The sequence below is a fragment of the Xenopus tropicalis genome, chromosome 4 (genome assembly GCF_000004195.4).
Source record: "Xenopus tropicalis strain Nigerian chromosome 4, UCB_Xtro_10.0, whole genome shotgun sequence".
Lineage (NCBI taxonomy): Eukaryota > Metazoa > Chordata > Amphibia > Anura > Pipidae > Xenopus > Xenopus tropicalis.
In genome coordinates this window covers 148610163-148634382 of record NC_030680.2, presented here as the reverse complement: position 1 = coordinate 148634382, position 24220 = coordinate 148610163, and the positions used below count along the sequence as shown (strand labels likewise).

Here is a 24220-nt window from a genome sequence, read left to right as displayed (position 1 = left end):
CAGCATTAGGGCAACGGGCGGCTATAATTACCCACATACTGTCAGCATTAGGGCAACGGGCAGCTATAATTACCCACATACTGTCAGCATTAGGGCAACAGGCGGCTATAATTACCCACATACTGTCAGCATTAGGGCAACAGGCGGCTATAATTACCCCGCATTAGGGCAACGGGCGGCTATAATTACCCAGCATTAGGGCAACGGGCGGCTATAATTACCCAGCATTAGGGCAACGGGCGGCTATAATTACCCAGCATTAGGGCAACGGGCGGCTATAATTACCCAGCATTAGGGCAACAGGCGGCTATAATTACCCCGCATTAGGGCAACGGGCGGCTATAATTACCCCGCATTAGGGCAACGGGCGGCTATAATTACCCAGCATTAGGGCAACGGGCGGCTATAATTACCCACATACTGTCAGCGTTAGGGCAACGGGCGGCTATAATTACCCAGCATTAGGGCAACGGGCGGCTATAATTACCCAGCATTAGGGCAACGGGCGGCTATAATTACCCAGCATTAGGGCAACAGGCGGCTATAATTACCCACATACTGTCAACATTAGGGAAACGGGCGGCTATAATTACCCACACACTGTCAGCGTTAGGGCAACGGGCGGCTATAATTACCCACATACTGTCAGCATTAGGGCAACGGGCGGCTATAATTACCCAGCATTAGGGCAACGGGCGGCTATAATTACCCACATACTGTCAGCGTTAGGGCAACGGGCGGCTATAATTACCCAGCATTAGGGCAACAGGCGGCTATAATTACCCAGCATTAGGGCAACGGGTGGCTATAATTACCCACATACTGTCAGCGTTAGGGCAACGGGCGGCTATAATTACCCAGCATTAGGGCAACGGGCGGCTATAATTACCCACATACTGTCAGCGTTAGGGCAACGGGCGGCTATAATTACCCAGCATTAGGGCAACGGGCGGCTATAATTACCCAGCATTAGGGCAACGGGCGGCTATAATTACCCACATACTGTCAGCGTTAGGGCAACGGGCGGCTATAATTACCCACATACTGTCAGCATTAGGGCAACGGGCGGCTATAATTACCCACATACTGTCAGCATTAGGGCAACGGGCGGCTATAATTACCCACATACTGTCAGCATTAGGGCAACGGGCAGCTATAATTACCCAGCGTTAGGGCAACGGGTGGCTATAATTACCCACATACTGTCAGCATTAGGGCAACGGGCGGCTATAATTACCCAGCATTAGGGCAACGGGCAGCTATAATTACCCACATACTGTCAGCATTAGGGCAACGGGCAGCTATAATTACCCAGCGTTAGGGCAACGGGCGGCTATAATTACCCACATACTGTCAGCATTAGGGCAACGGGCAGCTATAATTACCCAGCGTTAGGGCAACGGGCGGCTATAATTACCCACATACTGTCAGCATTAGGGCTATTTTACAATAGTGGGTATTGGGCACCTCAGACCTTTCCCTAGTTCCGGCCCGGAACTGAGTAAAAGAGCACCCAGAGACGCTTCCTGCAGCAGTAACCTAACCTCTTGCAATTCTGACTTCTGCCCACTCCCAGGAAAGGACAGCAGGGGGAGCTCTTGCAGCACATTCATGGTGTTAGTATTGTTAGAGAACCCTGAGTACGACTGTGTATTTGTGTTGCCCGAGGGACAGACCATAATACTCTGACACACTCAATGGCTGTGACAAGGGGAACATCTTGGTATCGAGGTGACTGACAGGAATCCCACACCCACCGGGAGCCTGAGTGATGGGAATGGGGTCAAATAAGGATGAGGAGCTCAGGTTGCCCCGGTGACGGGGGTGGGGCCAGACAGTTGAGGATGATGATAAAATGGAGAATGAAGGTTGAATGTACATCTGTCCCACATTCCCCCAAGTATCACAGACTGGAGGTTTATGGACTATTTGGGTTGGGCCCCTGGCACCCAATATCAGGGTTCCCTTCATCTCCCTGCCCTATGGGGAATGAGTGAGTGTCACTAGGTTGGGTGGGCGCCGGGGGAATATTAGGCCATTGGGCTTGCACTCACAAAAGAAGGTGCTGCCATTTTAATTCTGCAGTTTCCCAGGTGCCATCAGAAACCCATTGGACTTGGTAGAACTTGGATATCTGGGCGGCAGTTTTACCTTCTGGGCAAGTGCAATGGCTCCCCCTTCTGTAACTGTAGGCTGGGGGGGAGGGGCTGGCTCGGTGGCATCACTTCCTGTTACACCCCCAAGGAAGCCGAGACCCTGCATCCTCTGCAGTCCAATCGGATCTTTTTATTTAAGAACATTTACAGAGTGAAACACTTTTGGTTGAACAGATTATCCATAATGTACATTTACATTCAGTACAAAGTGCTGCAAATCTGAACCAATCATATCTGATAGATCTCCCTACAACCAGATCCAATGCTGAGGTCGGGAGCAGTTGCCTATGAATATTCCCTGGTACAGTCGCACTCTGTGCCCAAATTACTGTGGCCCCATTTTGGGTGGAATTCATCCCAATTTTCAAATAGTAGTGCTACAAGGATAACACTAGAGGGCGCTGCAGAGATCTCAGAATGTGCCCATAGTGCTGCCCGTCAGTGCTACTGTCTCTTTAAGATACAGGAAGATCTAACTCCCAGGACTGGGCCACTCGCTGACTTTTATGTTATGTGAATATGATTTTAACCCTATAATAGTAGAATTTCCATATATAATTTAGAGTGGGGGTTCATATGTTAAATGGGCGGAAGGTACAGTTGGTAAATTAAAACCAAATAAGGGCACAGAAAATGAATAAATATATAAATAAGACTTGTTATAGCAGCTGCAATATGGAACTGTGTGCCAAGGCCAATAAGCTGGCACTGCCCTACCTGACTGAACTGAGAACATTCTATGCTGTGCCCTGTTGCCCCTACATGGGGCATTTTCCTGCAGTTGGAGCAGCTCCTTATTGGCCAGTCGTGCCCGGGTCGGTTGCAGTTAGTCGTCCAGCTGGCACAGCAGAGCCACCCCTCGCTTGATCCAGTGCTGGACGGGTTTGTCGGTTGGCAGTAACATGCCGATGACAAAGTTGGTGGAATGGCCGGTGGTGGAGAGGGTCCCCTTGCGCTCGCTGGTCTTGTACAGGGGGCACAGGTACGACTTCGACTTCTTAATATCCGACCTTTTATCTTTAGGAAAGAGAGATGGTGTCGCATTATTGGCATTGCTACCCGCACAGACGGGCACAGTTGGCAGGTAAGGGACCAAAACTACCCAAATACCCCGACAACCTGACCAGGCCTTGGGTTGGGGCCAGACCCCCCCAATCTACCCAAATACCCCGACAACCTGACCAGGCCTTGGGTTGGGGCCAGACCCCCCCAATCTACCCAAATACCCCGACAACCTGACCAGGCCTTGAGTTGGGGCCAGACCCCCCAAACTACCCAAATACCCCGACAACCTGACCAGGCCTTGGGTTGGGGCCAGACCCCCCAAACTACCCAAATACCCCGACAACCTGACCAGGCCTTGGGTTGGGGCCAGACCCCCCCCAATTTACCCAAATACCCCGACAACCTGACCAGGCCTTGGGTTGGGGCCAGACCCCCCAAACTACCCAAATACCCCGACAACCTGACCACTCTGCACCAATTTTGCCCCCCTCAATTCAAAATCCTTGTGTCTTAGTGGGCCTTCCATTTCATCGGGGCCCCTGAGTGGTCTGCCACTGGTCCCTACTGGGGGGGCCCTGACTGGTCTGCCACTGGTCCCTACAGGGGGGGCCCTGACTGGTCTGCCACTGGTCCCTACAGGGGGGGCCCTGACTGGTCTGCCACTGGTCCCTACAGGGGGGGCCCTGACTGGTCTGCCACTGGTCCCTACAGGGGGGGCCCTGACTATATATGTGAATAACTAAAATATTCAGAGGGCAACTTGTAGAGTGTAAGCTCTTTTGGGCAGGGCTCCCTTCCCCTCCTGTATCGGTTATTGATTGCTTTATATGTTACTCCTTGTAGAGTGTAAGCTCTTTTGGGCAGGGCTCCCTTCCCCTCCTGTATCGGTTATTGATTGCTTTATATGTTACTCCTTGTAGAGTGTAAGCTCTTTTGGGCAGGGCTCCCTTCCCCTCCTGTATCGGTTATTGATTGCTTTATATGTTACTCCTTGTAGAGTGTAAGCTCTTTTGGGCAGGGCTCCCTTCCCCTCCTGTATCGGTTACTGATTGCTTTATATGTTACTCCTTGTAGAGTGTAAGCTCTTTTGGGCAGGGCTCCTTTCCCCTCTTGTATCGGTTACTGATTGCTTTATATGTTACTCCTTGTAGAGTGTAAGCTCTTTTGGGCAGGGCTCCCTTCCCCTCCTGTATCGGTTATTGATTGCTTTATATGTTACTCCTTGTAGAGTGTAAGCTCTTTTGGGCAGGGCTCCCTTCCCCTCCTGTATCGGTTACTGATTGCTTTATATGTTACTCCTTGTAGAGTGTAAGCTCTTTTGGGCAGGGCTCTCTTCCCCTCCTGTATCGGTTACTGATTGCTTTATATGTTACTCCTTGTAGAGTGTAAGCTCTTTTGGGCAGGGCTCTCTTCCCCTCCTGTATCGGTTACTGATTGCTTTATATGTTACTCTGTATGCCCAATGTATGAAATGCAGTAATTCCCTGTAGAGTGTAAGCTCTTTTGGGCAGGGCTCCCTTCCCCTCCTGTATCGGTTATTGATTGCTTTATATGTTACTCCTTGTAGAGTGTAAGCTCTTTTGGGCAGGGCTCCCTTCCCCTCTTGTATCGGTTATTGGTTGCTTTATATGCTACTCCTTGTAGAGTGTAAGCTCTTTTGGGCAGGGCCCTCTTCCCCTCCTGTATCGGTTACTGATTGCTTTATATGTTACTCCTTGTAGAGTGTAAGCTCTTTTGGGCAGGGCTCTCTTCCCCTCCTGTATCGGTTACTGATTGCTTTATATGTTACTCCTTGTAGAGTGTAAGCTCTTTTGGGCAGGGCTCTCTTCCCCTCCTGTATCGGTTACTGATTGCTTTATATGTTACTCCTTGTAGAGTGTAAGCTCTTTTGGGCAGGACTCCCTTCCCCTCCTGTATCGGTTATTGATTGCTTTATATGTTACTCTGTATGTCCAATGTATGAAACCCACTTATTGTACAGCGCTGCGGGATATGTTGGTGCTTTAGAAATAAATGTTATTATTAATAATAATAATGTATGTGGAATACCCAGACTTCACTGCTTTATCTGCCATTGGATGTTCCAAGATTTGGATCTGGCGCTCAGGTTGGACTCCGGGGCCCCTAGGGGGACCAGAATCTACTGCTTAATAGCAATGTGAGCTCCACGTCACCTAATACCCTGGTGGAGCTGTTTCTGAACTACAACTCCCAGCAGCACTGATGGTTCTACAGCCGCCATCTTGCCCTACTGATGCCACCCAGTCTCACTGTACCTGCTGCCCCCCCACTAACAACTGTTGTTCTGTTGGGGCAGTTTTCCCTAAATAGCCCAGAGCCCGTGCACTAGAGGAGACTGGGAGAATCGTCTGTGATCTTTTCATCTCTGGATACAGACTGTGATTACTGTAAGAACCTGTGAGCCGTTGGCACTGCCAGCTTTGGGCAGGACTATGAGCAAATTCCTCCTCGGGCACTGACAGCGGGCGACACACACTGACACTGAGTTATGGGCTGTGAGAACGGGACCTGTTGTATCACTTTACTGCAGTACAGCTGCTTGTTATGTGCCCCAGTAATTATACATAGTGACTGTCTGTGTCAGTTGGAGTGATATCCCCCCCCCTCACCCCCAGCAGCCGATCAGCAGAACAATGGGAAGGGAGCAAGATAGCAGCTCCCAGTAGGTATCAGAATAGCACTCAATAGTAAGAAATCCAAGTCCGGCTTGGGACTCCTCCAGTTACATGGGAGTAGGAGAAACAATAGGCTGAAAGCAGTTCTAATGTGTAGCGCTGGCTGAAAGCTCAGACTCAGGCACACTTTACTGCTGCGCTGCAAGTTGGAGTGATATCCCCCCCCCCCACCCCCAGCAGCCGATCAGCAGAACAATGGGAAGGGAGCAAGATAGCAGCTCCCAGTAGGTATCAGAATAGCACTCAATAGTAAGAAATCCAAGTCCGGCTTGGGACTCCTCCAGTTACATGGGAGTAGGAGAAACAATAGGTTAGCTGAAAGCAGTTCTAATGTGTAGCGCTGGCTGAAAGCTCAGACTCAGGCACACTTTACTGCTGCGCTGCAAGTTGGAGTGATATCCCCCCCACCTCACCCCCAGCAGCCGATCAGCAGAACAATGGGAAGGGAGCAAGATAGCAGCTCCCAGTAGGTATCAGAATAGCACTCAATAGTAAGAAATACAAGTCCGGCTTGGGACTCCTCCAGTTACATGGGAGTAGGAGAAACAATAAGTTAGCTGCCAGGAGCCCCCCCCCCCCCCCGGTTACTCACTTGGCTTTATCCAGATGACAGGCACCGCATCAAAGAGCAGTTTGGGCAGCTGTTCCCCGAGGACCCCCCTGGTGAGAGGCAATAACACAGGGCATTAATACCCTACAAGCCAGTAAGTCTCCCTAAGTGCCTGCCCTGCTGATATCACTGACCTCTGTCTGTCCCAGCGAGCGCCGTCCAGGAACAGCCCATTAATATAAACTCCATCTTCCGGGGGTGAGTCGGCAGAGTCCGACGACAGGACCTGAGGGAGATACCGGCCCAGAGTCACGTTCAGAACCTTTATTATAAGTGCATTATTTCCATAATAAAAAGCAGTAGTTACCCTTTAAACAGAGGGATCTTTGCTTTACCTGTAAAATCCTTTTCTCTCTACATTGAAAGGGGGGCACTGGGGTTCATTTAGTGTCCTTATGGGGCCACAGCCCCCCTTAGGGGAGTTATTTATTCTCCTTCCTTTCTAGGCGCCCGAGACAGGAATTCAGGGGCAAGTTGGCGCCAAATTTGAATGATGCGATCATTGAGGCACATGATCTTGTACAGAGAGTGAGCTCTGTGGCTGAGGAGCGTGGTGGGCTTGGCCGCAGGAGATACTTCACCGCGGGGGGGTGGGGGTACTATGGCATGTCTGTACAGTCCTATATAGCCCATTGGAGTAGTAGAGGAGGTCACCCAGTTTCAAGGAGAAGTTATTCCCCTCATTGGTTTCTGTTTCACCCAGTTTCAAGGAGAAGTTATTCCTCTCATTGGTTTCTGTTTCACCCAGTTTCAAGGAGAAGTTATTCCCCTCATTGTTTTCTGTTTCACCCAGTTTCAAGGAGAAGTTAATCCCCTCATTGGTTTATGTTTCACCCAGTTTCAAGGAGAAGTTAATCCCTTTATTGGTTTCTGTTTCACCCAGTTTCAAGGAGAAGTTAATCCCCTCATTGGTTTCTGTTTCACCCAGTTTCAAGGAGAAGTTAATCCCATCACTGGTTTCTGTTTCACCCAGTTTCAAGGAGAAGTTAATCCCATCACTGGTTTCTGTTTCACCCAGTTTCAAGGAGAAGTTAATCCCTTTATTGGTTTCTGTTTCACCCAGTTTCAATGAGAATTTAATCCCCTCACTGTTTTCTGTTTCACCCAGTTTCAAGGAGAAGTTAATCCCCTCATTGGTTTATGTTTCACCCAGTTTCAAGGAGAAGTTAATCCCTTTATTGGTTTCTGTTTCACCCAGTTTCAAGGAGAAGTTAATCCCCTCATTGGTTTCTGTTTCACCCAGTTTCAAGGAGAAGTTATTCCCCTCATTGGTTTCTTTTTCACCCAGTTTCAAGGAGAAGTTAATCCCCTCATTGGTTTCTGTTTCACCCAGTTTCAAGGAGAAGTTAATCCCATCACTGGTTTCTGTTTCACCCAGTTTCAAGGAGAAGTTAATCCCATCACTGGTTTCTGTTTCACCCAGTTTCAATGAGAAGTTAATCCCCTCATTGGTTTCTGTTTCACCCAGTTTCAAGGGGAAGTTAATCCCATCACTGGTTTCTGTTTCACCCAGTTTCAAGGAGAAGTTAATCCCATCACTGGTTTCTGTTTCACCCAGTTTCAAGGAGAAGTTAATCCCATCACTGGTTTCTGTTTCACTCAGTTTCTTGAAATGAATCCCCTCATTGGTTTCTATTTCACCCAGTTTCAAGGGGAAGTTAAATAAAATGCTCCTAAAATGGCTGCTGGAGCACTTCCTGTTTCCCTGTCTCCATAATGCTTTTTGCTTACCCATAATGCCCTGTTCTAACCATTTAGCGGATGCCATTCTCCACCGCTGTGTTTCCCTGGTGACTATACGTAATGGCAAATGTTCCATAACCCACACTAGCCAATCATTGATTGAGGAGAGCTGGGATTGGCTGGCCAGGGAACCAGGAAGTGGCAGATATAGTGCAGCAGATCTGGTATAAATGCTTGTGTGGACGATCTCACAGATTTCTACATAGGGACCAATCATTAAGGGTGCGAGGGCGGTACCTGAAATTCGTATCCAATCAGATCGATAGGAATGCGGTATTTGCGGGCGTAGTTCTGCATGGCGCCTGTCAGGAACGCTTGTGTGAAGAAGAAGCCGGATAACCAGAACACATTCGGCTTTCCGCATTCAAACCAGTTCTGGAACAAATAAAAAACATTCATGATTTTTTAAGCCCATTCCTTCTATATCTAGAGGAGTATAATTCCCTGGCACATTCTTCATTTTTATATGATATGTCTCCTTTAACAATACTTTCAGCTAGAAAAATTTGTGATTTTCTAATGTAAACTATACATGTTTTAGCATTATTGTGACATTTTATAAATACAGCAATGATCGAGTTTCAATCAAATTTATACCATGTTGAGTTTATACGTCTTTGAAGCCCCATAGGGCCACACAGACCATGACAGACTGCAGACTGTTGCCAGTGAAGCGCAAACAGGATGTTTTTGTGATGAAATGAAGGCGGCCAATACGCCATATGAAGCACAGGTCAGCGACATTTGTCCAGGCTTATTAATATCCTGTTTTTATTATCTTGCTTTTCACTGTAGGGTAACATAGTTCCTGCTATAATCAGCATTATACTGCCCCCCTCAGGATGGCTCAGGCTCTGCAGGTTCCATATTATTACTCAGCCCTGTGGCACAGCCTTCTGAGCGTTCCTGCTATAATCAGCATTATACTGCCCCCGTCAGGATGGCTCAGGCTCTGCAGGTTCCATATTATTACTCAGCCCTGTGGCACAGCCTTCTGAGCGTTCCTGCTATAATCAGCATTATACTGCCCCCCTCAGGATGGCTCAGGCTCTGCAGGTTCCATATTATTACTCAGCCCTGTGGCACAGCCTTCTGAGTGTTCCTGCTATAATCAGCATTATACTGCCCCCGTCAGGATGGCTCAGGCTCTGCAGGTTCCATATTATTACTCAGCCCTGTGGCACAGCCTTCTGAGCGTTCCTGCTATAATCAGCATTATACTGCCCCCGTCAGGATGGCTCAGGCTCTGCAGGTTCCATATTATTACTCAGCCCTGTGGCACAGCCCTCTGAGCGGCGCACCTGTGAGTTCCCTCACCTGTAAGAACTTGAGACGAGCCAGGAAGTCGCTGACGTAACTGCCCAAGGGTTTCAGGCTGGGGTAGGAACGCTTGGCCCACGTTTCCGGGACCTTCCCTACTATTAAGCTGCCCGACAGGGCTTCCAGCTCCGAGTCCATGACAACGAGGCCTTTGATAGCTTTCTGCAGGTTCTGCAGTGTTGTCCTGATGGTTCGGGTTAAGCTGGAAGAAACACAAAGTGCACTTTTAAAATGAGATAGTGATTGGTCCCCGTTATGTTATGTGTATTGTGGCACCGTGAGCATTTCTATAGGCACAGATATTACAGATACAGGCAGGAACCCCTTACTTACTTATTAAACCTCTCCATTTCCTGCACCAGAACAGTGTTCATACTCTCCTCATAGCGCACCGGGTACTTCTGTAGGGCGGCCTCGATATCAAAGTCTTTGGGCAACTGAATAAAAACAACATGTGGAGGGAAATGACTTGCCTTGTTGGGGGCCAACAATGGGAAGGGAGCAAGATAGCAGCTCCCAGTAGGTATCAGAATAGCACTCAATAGTAAGAAATCCAAGTCCGGCTTGGGACTCCTCCAGTTACATGGGAGTAGGAGAAACAATAGGTTAGCTGAAAGCAGTTCTAATGTGTAGCGCTGGCTGAAAGCTCAGACTCAGTCACACTTTACTGCTGCGCTGCAAGTTGGAGTGATATCCCCCCCCCCTCACCCCCAGCAGCCGATCAGCAGAACAATGGGAAGGGAGCAAGATAGCAGCTCCCAGTAGGTATCAGAATAGCACTCAATAGTAAGAAATCCAAGTCCGGCTTGGGACTCCTCCAGTTACATGGGAGTAGGAGAAACAATAGGTTAGCTGAAAGCAGTTCTAATGTGTAGCGCTGGCTGAAAGCTCAGACTCAGGCACAAGGCACTGAGATGGCGCCTACACACCAATATTACAGCTACAAATACATTTGTTGGTTCAAGAATAAAAGGTTAAATGGCAGAGGGAATTATTTGCTGTGTAACAGGGTCATTTAGAGATAAACAGTACCACATAAACATCATGGCAGTGTCCCTTTAACCAGTTTAAGGGAGTGTGAGTGTATCTGCCTCACCTTGCTCAGTATATCATTTGCTATTTCATACAGTGTATGGTCGCTGGCCCCGGTGGCCCCTCCTTGCCTGCCCCCTCCCTGGGTGAGCAGTAACGACTCAAAGATGGTTTTGGTTTGCTGAAGATCCTTTGATATATCCACATTTTCATGTAACCCAAAAACCTCTGGGTGCTGGCTGAATGGAAGTCTCTGTCCATGGGGAGAAAAGAAGAAAATTAAACACAACTTAAGCTTTTTGAATAGTGAACAATTTTGCAATACACATCAATTAAAAAAATATGCAGCCTTTTCATGATGTTTAATGTAATAATCTGGTTTGCCCCGCCCCCTGTTCCCTAAGCCCCGCCCCCTGTCCCCCTGCTGGTCTGGCTGACTACTTTGTGACTCTAAAATGTAACAGTAGTCGCCTGCCTTCAGCCTGCCTCCTCCCAATCCCACAATCCCCTGCTGCACACATGATGTCAATAAGGAAAGGAACATCCCAGTGCAATGCATTGTGGGTTATGTAGTTCCTGTCTGTAAACTGTGCAGAAGTTGTTACAATCTGTAACATCAGTGTTTTAGTCCCTCCTCCCCTGCCAGGATTTCAAATGATGCAGAAAGAGAAGAACTGTTTTGCAGCAGGATTTCAGCCTATAAACATGGGATTTCTGTATTTAGACATTTTTTCCAAGCCAAAATTAACCCTCTGCAGTAGGACCGACACAAACAGAGATAACGATTACAAGATAAAAGACTTCAGTGTATAAAATAATTGTCACCTTGATGAACTCAATGTAGTCCTCATAGGAGCTTTTTGGGGGCACCTGATAATTTCCGCTGGGGGAAAAGGAATATCGGGGTTTTTCTATAATGTCGTTATTGTAGAAATCTGCCAGGGTGGTCAATAGGAGGCGCCGGTCCCAGTCGTCAGTCACACGCCCCCCGTAGTTACACTCTCCGGTGAGGTAAGAAATGGCTTCGAAAGGAACGGTCTCATAATCGTTGATGAACAGCTGAAAGGGTTAATAAGTAAATGTTTAAAGAGACAGTGACACGTTGCCCTCAATATCACTATTGCTTAGAACCAGAGCCAATAAAGTAATGCACCCTGTGCCCCCACATATCATTGGCCAGGGCCCAAACACAATACAAAGCAGAGAATAATCACCTGCAGTTGCCGGATACTGATTCGCAGATCAGATTCATTAAACCCGTAGGGAATGTTCCATCCGAGGGGCCCAAACTTCTTCCGTTCTTGGACCAGCGCGTGGAAAAAACAGACTCCATAGAGAAGTTTCTCCCAGATCTGCAGGAGAAATAGAAATTTAGCACCATGCACACAGCGTTCTGTAAGCCGGAGACATAACTACAACATAGCAGCTCCCAGTAGGTATCAGAATAGCACTCAGTAGTAAGAAATCCAAGTCTGGCTTGGGACTCCTCCAGTTACATGGGAGTAGGAGAAACAATAGGTTAGCTGAAAGCAGTTCTAATGTGTAGCGCTGGCTGAAAGCTCAGACTCAGGCACACTTTACTGCTGCGCTGCAAGTTGGAGTGATATCCCCCCCCCCCCCAGCAGCCGATCAGCAGAACAATGGGAAGGGAGCAAGATAGCAGCTCCCAGTAGGTATCAGAATAGCACTCAATAGTAAGAAATCCAAGTCCGGCTTGGGACTCCTCCAGTTACATGGGAGTAGGAGAAACAATAGGTTAGCTGAAAGCAGTTCTAATGTCCCTTTAAAGATCTTACCTGCTCTTTGCCAGGGCAGCCAATAAAGAAGCCGGGGTCAGAGATGGGGTCTGTGAGATACGACTGCAGCAGATTTAACCTGAGCCCTGTGGGGGGTTCGTTAGTCATCTTCACCCCATTCTGCAGGATGGTGACGGGGAACTGAAAGAGAAGGAGCAAAGCTTTAGTGTGGGGATTACAGTGTAATTGTTGCAGCAACAATTCGATAAAGTCGGGATTTTCGCAGCAACAATTCAAACAGCAACAATTCATTTTTTACAATTTTTCACTTTTTTCTGTTATTTAGCTCTTTGTTCAGCAGCTCTCCAGTTTGTTATTTCAGCAGCAACCTGGTTGCTAGGGTCTTGTTTACCTTAACAACTCTGCAGTGGTTTGAATCAGAGACAGGGATATGAATAGGAGAGTGGCTGAATAGAAAGATAAGTAATAAAACGTAACAAAAACAATACAATTATAAGCTGCCGGGGTCAGTGACCCCCATTTGAAAGTTGGAAAGAGTCAAAAGAGGAAGGCAAATAATTCAAAATCTATAAAAAATAAATAATGAAGACCAATTGCAAAATTGCTAGGAACAGGGCACTCTATAATATACTAAAGGTGAACAACCACTATGCTGCCCCCATATTGTATCAGTAAATCCCATTCCAGTCCCAGCTTGTGAGTGGGAGACGAGGGCACACAGGGCCGTATTCCCAGTTTGTACCTTTGGGGAGGGGTAACTTGTGAGCCAGAGGCGGAAGTCGGGGTGGCACGTGTCGGCGCTGAACTCTTCGCAGATCTTTTCCAGCGTTGGCATCCAGGACACGGCCAGGTGGCAGTTTTGCAGACAAACCCACGTGCCTTCTACTAGGGCCTCTTTAATCATCTTGGTGGCTACCGGCCCCTGGCCTTGTCCCAAGGAGATGGCTTGGAACTTGTCTCCTCCCATGGCTTTGTCGTTGGCAAATTTAAGCAAACCTTGCAAATAAAGTATAATCATTGTAATGGCAACTGGTAAAGGAGGAGATCATTGGTACTGGCATATTCAGGGTGAATTGTATCGACCCGATAGTATAAACATCATGGAGGGGCTAAAGCAGTGGGGTCTGCTTCCTCCATTTCTGTATATAAATCTCCGCTCCGTGCCGGCTCTCAGGAAGGAGTGGGTGGAGACTGGGTGGGAAGCTTTACATGTGAGTGGTTGGGTGCCTCAGGGTGGAGGGCCAGGTGAGTTTGTTTCTCTGTGCTGGGCCCCTCTGAAGATTTTTTTGCAGTATGGGGGGGCCCGACCAGAGTAGTTACACAACTGGACTATAGATAGTACACAAAGGACGTTTCCTTTGTGTAAAAAACATCACTATAGAGTGGGGACCCCTGTATGGTTCCACACATCACTATAGGGTGGGGACCCCTGTATGGTTCCACACATCACTATAGGGTGGGGACCCCTGTATGGTTCCACACATCACTATAGGGTGGGGACCCCTGTATGGTTCCACACATCACTATAGGGTGGGGACCCCTGTATGGTTCCACAAATCACTATAGGGTGGGGACCCCTGTATGGTTCCACACATCCCTATAGGGTGGGGACCCAGCCCAAGCACACATCACTATAGGGTGGGGACCCCTGTATGGTTCCACACATCACTATAGGGTGGGGACCCAGCCCAAGCACACATCCCTATAGGGTGGGACCCAGCCCAAGCACACATCACTATAGGGTGGGACCCCTGTATGGTTCCACACATCACTATAGGGTGGGGACCCAGTCCAAGCACACATCCCTATAGGGTGGGACCCAGCCCAAGCACACATCACTATAGGGTGGGACCCCTGTATGGTTCCACACATCACTATAGGGTGGGGACCCAGCCCAAGCACACATCCCTATAGGGTGGGACCCCTGTATGGTTCCACACATCACTATAGGGTGGGGACCCAGCCCAAGCACACATCACTATAGGATGGGGACCCCTGTATGGTTCCACACATCACTATAGGGTGGGGACCCAGCCCAAGCACACATCACTATAGGGTGGGGACCCAGCCCAAGCACACATCACTATAGGATGGGGACCCAGCCCAAGCACACATCCCTATAGGGTGGGGACCCAGCCCAAGCACACATCCCTATAGGGTGGGGACCCAGCCCAAGCACACATCCCTATAGGGTGGGGACCCAGCCCAAGCACACATCCCTATAGGGTGGGGACCCAGCCCAAGCACACATCACTATAGGGTGGGGACCCAGCCCAAGCACACATCACTATAGGGTGGGGACCCAGCCCAAGCACACATCACTATAGGGTGGGGACCCAGCCCAAGCACACATCACTATAGGGTGGGGACCCAGCCCAAGCACACATCACTATAGGATGGGGACCCAGCCCAAGCACACATCACTATAGAGTGGGGACCCCTGTATGGTTCCACACATCACTATAGGGTGGGACCCAGCCCAAGCACACATCACTATAGGGTGGGGACCCCTGTATGGTTCCACACATCACTATAGGGTGGGGACCCAGCCCAAGAACATCACTATAGGGTGGGACCCCAGCCCAAGCCACCACATCACTATAGGGTGGGGACCCAGCTCAAGCACACATCACTAATGGGTGGGGACCAGCCCAAGCACACATCACTATAGGGTGGGACCCCTGTATGGTTCACACATCACTATAGGGTGGGACCCAGCCCAAAGCACACATCACTATAGGGTGGGGACCCTGTATGGTTCCACACATCACTATAGGGTGGGGACCCAGCCCCAAGCACACATCCCCTATAGGGGTGGGACCCAGCCCAAGCACACATCACTATAGGGTGGGACCCCTGTATGGTTCCACACATCACTATAGGGTGGGGACCCAGCCCAAGCACACATCACTATAGGGTGGGGACCCAGCCCAAGCACACATCACTATAGGGTGGGGACCCAGCCCAAGCACACATCACTATAGGGTGGGACCCCTGTATGGTTCCACACATCACTATAGGGTGGGACCCAGCCCAAGCACACATCACTATAGGGTGGGGACCCCTGTATGGTTCCACACATCACTATAGGGTGGGGACCCAGCCCAAGCACACATCCCTATAGGGTGGGGACCCAGCCCAAGCACACATCACTATAGGGTGGGGACCCAGCCCAAGCACACATCACTATAGGGTGGGGACCCAGCCCAAGCACACATCACTATAGGATGGGGACCCAGCCCAAGCACACATCACTATAGAGTGGGGACCCCTGTATGGTTCCACACATCACTATAGGGTGGGACCCAGCCCAAGCACACATCACTATAGGGTGGGGACCCCTGTATGGTTCCACACATCACTATAGAGTGGGGACCCCTGTATGGTTCCACACATCACTATAGGGTGGGGACCCAGCCCAAGCACACATCACTATAGGGTGGGGACCCAGCCCAAGCACACATCACTATAGGGTGGGACCCAGCCCAAGCACACATCACTATAGGGTGGGGACCCAGCTCAAGCACACATCACTATAGGGTGGGGACCCAGCCCAAGCACACATCACTATAGGGTGGGACCCCTGTATGGTTCCACACATCACTATAGGGTGGGACCCAGCCCAAGCACACATCACTATAGGGTGGGGACCCCTGTATGGTTCCACACATCACTATAGGGTGGGGACCCAGCCCAAGCACACATCCCTATAGGGTGGGACCCAGCCCAAGCACACATCACTATAGGGTGGGACCCCTGTATGGTTCCACACATCACTATAGGGTGGGGACCCAGCCCAAGCACACATCATACTATAGGGTGGGGACCCAGCCCAAGCACACATCACTATAGGGTGGACCCACACATCACTATAGGGTGGGACCCAGCCCAAGCACACATCACTATAGGGTGGGACCCCTGTATGGTTCCACACATCACTATAGGGTGGGGACCCAGCCCAAGCACACCCAGCCCAAGCACACATCACTATAGGTGGGGACCCAGCCCTGTATGGTTCCACACATCACTATAGGGTGGGGACCCAGCCCAAGCACACATCCCTATAGGGTGGGGACCCAGCCCAAGCACACATCACTATAGGGTGGGGACCCAGCCCAAGCACACATCACTATAGGGTGGGGACCCAGCCCAAGCACAGCATCCCTATAGGGTGGGACCCACGCCCAAGCCACACATCACTATAGGGTGGGGACCGCAGCCCCAAGCACACATCCCTATAGGGTTGGGGACCCAGCCAAGCACATCCTAGGGTGGGGCCAGCCAGCCTAATAGGGTGGGGAACCCAGCCCAAGCACACATCACTATAGGGTGGGGACCCAGCCCAAGCACACATCACTATAGGGTGGGGACCCAGCCCAAGCACACATCCCTATAGGGTGGGGACCCAGCCCAAGCACACATCCCTATAGGGTGGGGACCCAGCTCAAGCACACATCACTATAGGGTGGGGACCCAGCAAAGCACACATCACTATAGGGTGGGGACCCAGCCCAAGCACACATCACTATAGGATGGGGACCCAGCCCAAGCACACATCACTATAGGGTGGGGACCCAGCCCAAGCACACATCACTATAGGGTGGGGACCCAGCCCAGCCATGTAAAGTTTTAAAAGAAACCAGAAAGACATCTACAGATGCATTGCTAGTGCCGGCTGTATGGCTAGAGCCGGGTGTATGGCGAGTGCCGGCTGTATGGCGAGTGCCGGCTGTATGGCGAGTGCCGGCTGTATGGCGAGTGCCGGCTGTATGGCGAGTGCCGGCTGTATGGCTAGTGCCGGCTGTATGGCTAGTGCCGGCTGTATGGCTAGTGCCGGCTGTATGGCTAGTGCCGGCTGTATGGGTAGGTGACTTACTTGCCATCGGATCAGCCCCAGGTGATAACACAAAGATCAGAGGGATTGTAGTGCTGGAATCCATGTAACTCTTGGATAAATCAAAGGGCGGTGGTTCCACAAATTTCTTCCCCAGCTTTTCCGTGACATAATTAGTGATGGCGGGGCTTATCTGTGGAAGGAAAATGGTACAGGAGTCACCTGTTACATGAGACAGTTATATGAGAGAGGAGCAAGCTGAGCATGCTCGAGCCCAAGCCCTGGAGGTTTGAACTGAGAGAAGGAAGTCTGATAGAGAGGAACATGTGTACAGAATAGAAGGAAATAAATCCTGTGTTTGTTTTGATAGAGGACTCAGCGTGCAGCGTTTCTGTGAATGCTTATGGCTGTATTTATATAGACCTTTCTGATAAAGCTTATTTAGTTTTAACCTTTCCTTGTTCTTTAAGACGATGTTTCTTATGGCCTCTTATATGCCTCTTGGGGCAACATAGTCCGTTTTACTAAACCACACTGAGATACAGAACCCCTGTCCCCCTCCCACGTGTTCTACAGCAGACGAGCAGAACAGTTCTGTAAGTTCCAGGTATATACCAGCACAAGCAACATCAAATGGAACCCCCCACAGTCACCCCTTGTTTCCTACCTTGTCTGGCCTCAGGCAGCGCAGAACAATCATTTTCTGAAGCTCATTCAGTTGGTTGTTGAAAGGACTGGGGAAGGGGGCAGCGTGGGGCTCTTTGCTGTCATATATGGCGTGCCATTCATTCGCCTGCCCAATGAAGTGCTCCCTGGGATATTAGAATAAGCCTGTTAGACCCTAAAGTTCTAGTGGGCATCCTCTTTGTTTCCTGGTTGGTGCAAAGAGGATGCTTTCGGATCAGTTCTCTGTTGTTGCACACTAGCGCCCCCTGGAGGGTGCCTGACACCAGCTCAGCTGTTTAGAAGACTTGCCAGGCTGGGTTAGACTAGCTTAAAGGAACAGTAACACCAAAAAATGAAAGTGTATAAAAGTAAGTAAAATATAATGTGCTGCTGCCCTGCACTGGTAAAAGTTGTGTGTTTACTTCAGAAAGTCTACTATAATTTATATATTAAGCTGCTGTGTAGCCATGGAGGCAGCCATTCAAAGGAGAAAAGGCACAGGCACATAGCAGATAACAGATAAAACACTATTGTATTCTACAGAACTTGTCTGTTATCTGCTATGTAACCTGTGCCTTTTCTCCTTTTTTCCAGCCTGAATGGCTGCCCCCGGGGCTACACAGCAGCTTATTATATAAATTATAGTAGTGTTACTGTAGCAAACACACCAGTTTTACCAGTGCAGGGCAACAGTGCATTATATGTTTATTACTTTAAAGCTCTTTTATTTTTTGGTGTTACTGTTCCTTTAACCTACCATGGAACCAAAACCTTCCACCAATTCATCTTTACCTCAGGCCTTTAAAGGCTGGCAGATCACTGGCGCGGCAGATCTCATCCCAACTCTTCTCTGGCAGCCATGACGGCGCTGGGTTTGGAACATTGTTTTGGAGGCCAATGCCCCCCGTCAGCAGGAACATGAACTCTGGGGTTTCAATCTCCTTCTTTGCCCTAGGGTTACAAGAGTTGCAAAGTATGGAGATACCGAGTCTGGGGTACAGGCTATTATACATTCCAGATGTACTGATACTTAGGCCCCACCCTTTTACCCATCACTCTCTGTATGTATCACATGGTATGACTGAATCAGTGAAGCCCAAATAACCAGGGAATATCCTAACTCTGATTGGCTGAAAGTCTGTATAGCAATGTGACTATTCTGTTTCTCAGATTGGCTGAAATTCCACTCTAAAACTGTGACTATTGTAATTGGCTACAAGCTTTTATACCAATGACCTAACTGGCTATAGATTTGTTGTGCTTTTATACCAATGGCTATGGATTTGTTCTACCCTGTGACTTATTGTAATGTTCTGATTGGTTGCAATTTATACAACTATGTGGCCATTAACTTTTTCAATGTGGCTACAGAGTTAATTTAATACTGTCGATATTCTGATTGGCTACAAATGTTGTAATGCTCTAATTGGCTACACTCTGATTGCTGCACATTTGTGTAGCAATGTGACCACTCTCTTTCTTTAAATGGCAGTAGATTTATTCTAAACATGAAAATATTATAAAGCAAATAACACTTGAATATTTCATTGCTCTGACTAATGTTCTATATACATGTTAGAGTATTAAACTCCAATTACGTGGGTGCTCACACCCTTCTAAGAATGAAACATTGCCCCCGTGGGTGAGAAGCCAATGAGAAGTCCTGACTCACATGAGGAGGTTGCAGCAAAGAAGGAAGGAGAATAACAGTTTATCTTTCTCAAACAGCGAGCGGCAGACGTTGCAGTACAGGTTGTACGTGAAGTGATCGTTCAGGTAGCGAAGGCGCTTTTCCAAAATCTTGGATTTGTTGCTGAAAGGAGAAATAATGGAACTTGTGTTACAGACTTCATGTCAATTTGGTGAAATGTCAAACACAGCTCTCAGCAGGAGCCTGGAAAGAGCTGGCGGAGGATGCTGGGAGTTGTAGTATGACATAGGATATAAATGCAAATAAAGGAAATATAAATGGAACAGGACAGTGGAGAGATTTGCTTATAAGAATGTAATAACATTGAAAAATTACACTGAACAGTTAAGAAGCAGTAACAGCCTAGTAACACTAGGGGGAGCCAAAGGAGTAACTTTAAATTCTGCTTTACTATGTATGTATGTATGTATGTATATCTTTATTTATAAAGTGCTACTTATGTACGCAGCGCTGTACAGTAGAATTCATTAATACAAACAGGGGGTTAAAATACAAAGTATAACAATAAATACAGATAAATAAAAGATAAATAGAGTTGCAAGAGGATGGAGGTCCCTGACCCGTAGAGCTTATAATCTATATAAACTATGCAAGTTTATAAAGAAAAGAGGGCTCGTTTACGTCCCCAAGTGCAGTGGGCAACTTGCACTTTTCCCTGCAGTAAGCTACATGTAACACACACTTTCACTAAGGGTGAAGACACACAGAGCTACTTAGTAGCAGCTACTTTTTCACGGCTACTAAACGCCAGAAAATCCCCTGCCGTAGACAATACTGAGAATTGCCTCTGCTAAACACACGTAGGGACAGTTATCAGTGAATGATCAGAATTGTCTGTTTTAGTAGCCACGACAAGTAGCTGCTACTAGTAGCTCTGTGTGTCTTCACCCTAAAGGTAGTTGCATCAAAATGCGCTCCTTGCATTTCTGTATAGTTCTGCTTGGCTCCGCTCAGTCCTCCCTGCTGGTTTGTGCCCACAATGACAACAGAATTCTGGGGAAAACCACTGCATTGTGGGGAAAAAAACTTGTGCACTTTCCACACTGCGCCAAGGTAAATGAATAAGGATCTCACCTTTCCTGAATGGAGTTGATATACAGATTGACGAACCAGTTGAGGGAATACTGATACATGGGGTCAATGTTGGCCAGATCGGCAATACTGAAGAACAACACCGAGGAGTGCTTGGCGATGGGCCTGTAACCCTCTCTGGACTCGGCAATTTTTATTTCCGTTTTCTCGGCATTCTTGAAAGAGACAATAAATAAGTCTATAGCGCCGGCATCCAGATAATATGAATAACCATAAAGTGAATGTTTGTATAAAGCAGATACTATGTATTATATTGTGTCACTGGATCTCTGTATAAATATAACAATCACCTTCCTGCTTGATGCATTTTTACACTGAAACAATAAAAATGATTCATTGATGACTAACAGGGTCGGACTGGGCCGGCGGGGCACTGGGAAAAATCCCTGTGGACCCCTCCGGCCCAGATCCGATCCCCACAGGAGCTCCCCAGGCAGGGCCGCCATCAGGGGGGCACAGGGGGGACTGTTGTGCCAGGCCCGGACAATATCTTCGCTTTAAAGGGAGCCCGGCCGTGATACAGTTTTTTTTAGCTCGGGCCCCCTTTAAAGAACTACGGGCCCTGTCATTGGTGGCCAGCGGGAAATTTGATTGGTTGCGCCCCGTGCTTCCGTACGCGTGGGGCGCAACCATATAAAAGGTGCAGATCAAGCAGGGAGCCAGGCAAGGATCTAGTGGACGCAGGCAGAGATAGTTGCTGGTGGGGGACCTGGAGGATGCCGGAGGAAGCCGCAGGGGAGCCGGAGGGAGTCGCTGGGGGGGGGGCTGGAGGAAGTCACTGGGGGGGTGGAGCTGGAGGAAGCCATTGGGGGGGAGCTGGAGGAAGTCGCTGTTGGGGGGGAGCTGGAGGAAGTTGCTGGGGGGGGCTGGAGGAAGTTGCTGGTGGGGAGGGAGCTGGAGGAAGTCGCTGTTGGGGGGAGCTGGAGGAAGTTGCTGGGGGGGGCTGGAGGAAGTCGCTGGTGGGGAGGGAGCTGGAGGAAGTTGCTGGTGGGGAGGGAGCTGGAGGAAGTCGCTGGTGGGGGGGGGCTGGAGCAAGTCATTGGTGGGGGGAGCTGGAGGAAGTTGCTGGTGGGGGGGGCTGGAGCTGGAGAATGCTGGGGGAGCTGTGCAGTTGTTGGGGGGAGCTGGGGCACATATGAAGAGGGGGGAACCGCAGGAACTCACTGGTAGGGGGGAGCTGGAGGATGCTGGTGGGAGCAGGGGGGGAGCTGGAGGATGCTTGGGGGGGTGGGAACTAGTGATGTGAGTTACAGTGCTGGGGGAAATTGCTGGGGTCAAAATATAAATTTATGCTAGCAGTTGCAGTGCTGTCTTTTGTTGAGATCATATCATAATTGCATGACGGGGCATTACTGTCTGTATCACATGCTGGTGGTATTCTGGATCCAAGTAATTGGATGCTAAGGGTCTCCATGCTGTTTAATTGCATGGATTTGTTGGGGCAAAATTTTGTTGTGAGGGGCCACGTGATTTCTGATGGTGGCCCTGTCCCCGGGCAGCAGATCTCCCCCGAAGGGGGTCAGAAGGGAGGCAGTGGCCCCTGCGGAGGCCCCTTGGGGATTGCAATGGGCCCTGCTCCCCCCCAGTCCGACCCTGATTACTAATTTCACTACTGCCAGGCAGCGGCCGTACCTGTTGTTTCTTTGTGATCTCATTGGACATGACTTTGGCTGAGTCTAAGATCTGAATTGCGCTTTCGTCCTCCAAAATATTCCCTTCTGATGACTGTAATGTCTCCAGGATTTTGTCCTCAATCTCCTTCAGTTGTTTCTTGTTGGCCGCAGACTGTAATATCAGTGCATTTCTCTCCTCTTCCAGCTCCGGCCTAACAATAACGAATTTAATAATTAATGGTGTGACAAATACTGGATTCGATGAATCCCTAAATAATTCAAAAACTATCAAAAAATAAATAATGGGGACCAATTGAAACGTTGCTAAGAATTGTCCATTCTATAACATACTAAGAGTTAACTTAAAGGTGAAACTACCCCTTTAAAGTGTACCCTGGCAGATCCAGATTTTGCCAGGAAGTGTCAGTATCTCCTTTTATAAAGGAGAGACACCACATGTTCTTTATCTTTGGCTTCTACCTGGGAGCCTGGGCCTTGGGGCTACTGAAGGAGGTAGGCCCTTGGTAACGTTGGGGAATAGGGCCCTGTAATTGGGACATTAGAGAGTATCCGGTGTAGCGCCCGTACCATTACTCTATGGCAGTTAGGGTTGAGCTAGAAAGAGCAGTCCTGAGCTCCAATGTAGGAGTGGCAGATTGAAGGTATTTCCCCCAGGCCATATTGCCTGTAGTGTAGGGATCCCCCAATGGAGAGGGAATCAGGATAGAGGAATTCCCTGGAGGGGATCCAGGCCCCTATTGGGTGTTGCTGAGGTAAAGTGAGATTCCTGCCAAGGCTGCCTGTCCTATAAACACTCTCTGTTGTGTTGTTTGCAAGAACCTCACCCTCTGTCTTTATTTATCAGTATAGCAACAAGAAAGGTGTCGTTTCACACAAGACTGCACTGTATTATGGAGGATAAAGGTCCCCATACACGTTAAGATTCGCTCGCTTGGCGAGATCGGCAAGTGAGCGGATCTTCACCCGATATCCCCACCTATGGGTGGGCGATATTCGGGAGCGTGTAGGCCCTAGGGCCAAACGATTGAATTATAATTGCGGCAATGGGGCAGTCGGTTTGGGGGCCGCATCAATGAGCCGATGCAGTCCCCGATCCAACTGAATTTTCTAACCTGCCTGATCGATATCTGGCCAATTTCAGGCCAGATATCAGTCGGGCAGGCCCATCGTTTCTGCCCCTAAACGGGCCGATAAGCTGCCGAATCTGTCCAAGGGACGAATATTGGCAGCTACAATCGGCCCGTGTATGGGGATTTACCAACCTCTCTTTCGCCACAACAATCCCCAGGAGTTGGTCTTCCAGGCCTTCGGGAGTGATCATGAAGTTCAGCAGGGAAACCTTGGTGGCCAGCTCGGGCAGGTAATGTGGGTTCCTTAGTTTGGTCGTTATGTAGAATCGGAAATCGCTTGAATATTCTATAGTGGTCTCTCCAAGCCGGATGCATTCCACGCCCCCTGGAAAAGGAAATGATAATACAGTGACAAGGTATCAGACGTGTGGGGATGGGGGGGTCCTAAAAAAGGACATGTATATAAAAAACAGAATATTAATACTACAGATTTACTTCCCCTTTATGGCTCAGTATAACAGGCAGTATATGCTGAATCAGAAGGGCAGGGTAATGTCACCCATGGGGATCTGCCATCTCTTCTGCCTGGTTTTGGTGAGTCCGGATGCTATAACTAGGGATGTACCAGATCCAGAATTCGGTTCGGTATTCGGCCAGGATTCGGGCTTTTTGGGCAGGGCTCGGTTTCGGCAGAACCAAAAAAAAGTGGATTTGCTGCATTCCTAACTATAACCACCCCCAATTACCAAATGACAAATCTGATAATACGTGTGAAGCTCGCTGTACCCATAATAACAAGAGAATGTGATTTTTTTATAGTGTAGAGTAATAATAAATGATACTACCGTGATCTGCTCCCCCGTTGCAGCATTAAACAGAAAGCAAAACACAAGG

At 48.9% G+C, this 24220-nt stretch overlaps 1 protein-coding gene across 1 annotated transcript in view; it reads right to left on the bottom strand.

Moving 5' to 3' along the window:
• Nucleotides 1-2261: 2261 nt before the first annotated feature.
• Nucleotides 2262-24220, bottom strand: part of dnah12 (dynein, axonemal, heavy chain 12) — an 84167-nt gene continuing 62208 nt past the window's right edge. The window contains exons 57-74 of the mRNA XM_004914173.4: nucleotides 23519-23711; nucleotides 22255-22447; nucleotides 20605-20777; nucleotides 19492-19632; nucleotides 18612-18770; nucleotides 17821-17965; nucleotides 17196-17346; nucleotides 13062-13315; nucleotides 12359-12499; nucleotides 11777-11914; nucleotides 11388-11621; nucleotides 10627-10815; nucleotides 9864-9967; nucleotides 9528-9732; nucleotides 8448-8585; nucleotides 6602-6693; nucleotides 6450-6517; nucleotides 2262-3173 (exon numbers count right to left, since the gene is read on the bottom strand). Of these exons, the coding sequence (XP_004914230.2) occupies nucleotides 2983-3173; nucleotides 6450-6517; nucleotides 6602-6693; nucleotides 8448-8585; nucleotides 9528-9732; nucleotides 9864-9967; nucleotides 10627-10815; nucleotides 11388-11621; nucleotides 11777-11914; nucleotides 12359-12499; nucleotides 13062-13315; nucleotides 17196-17346; nucleotides 17821-17965; nucleotides 18612-18770; nucleotides 19492-19632; nucleotides 20605-20777; nucleotides 22255-22447; nucleotides 23519-23711 (2909 nt within the window). The 3' untranslated portion in view covers nucleotides 2262-2982. The remainder of the gene's footprint in view (nucleotides 3174-6449; nucleotides 6518-6601; nucleotides 6694-8447; nucleotides 8586-9527; nucleotides 9733-9863; nucleotides 9968-10626; nucleotides 10816-11387; nucleotides 11622-11776; nucleotides 11915-12358; nucleotides 12500-13061; nucleotides 13316-17195; nucleotides 17347-17820; nucleotides 17966-18611; nucleotides 18771-19491; nucleotides 19633-20604; nucleotides 20778-22254; nucleotides 22448-23518; nucleotides 23712-24220) is intronic.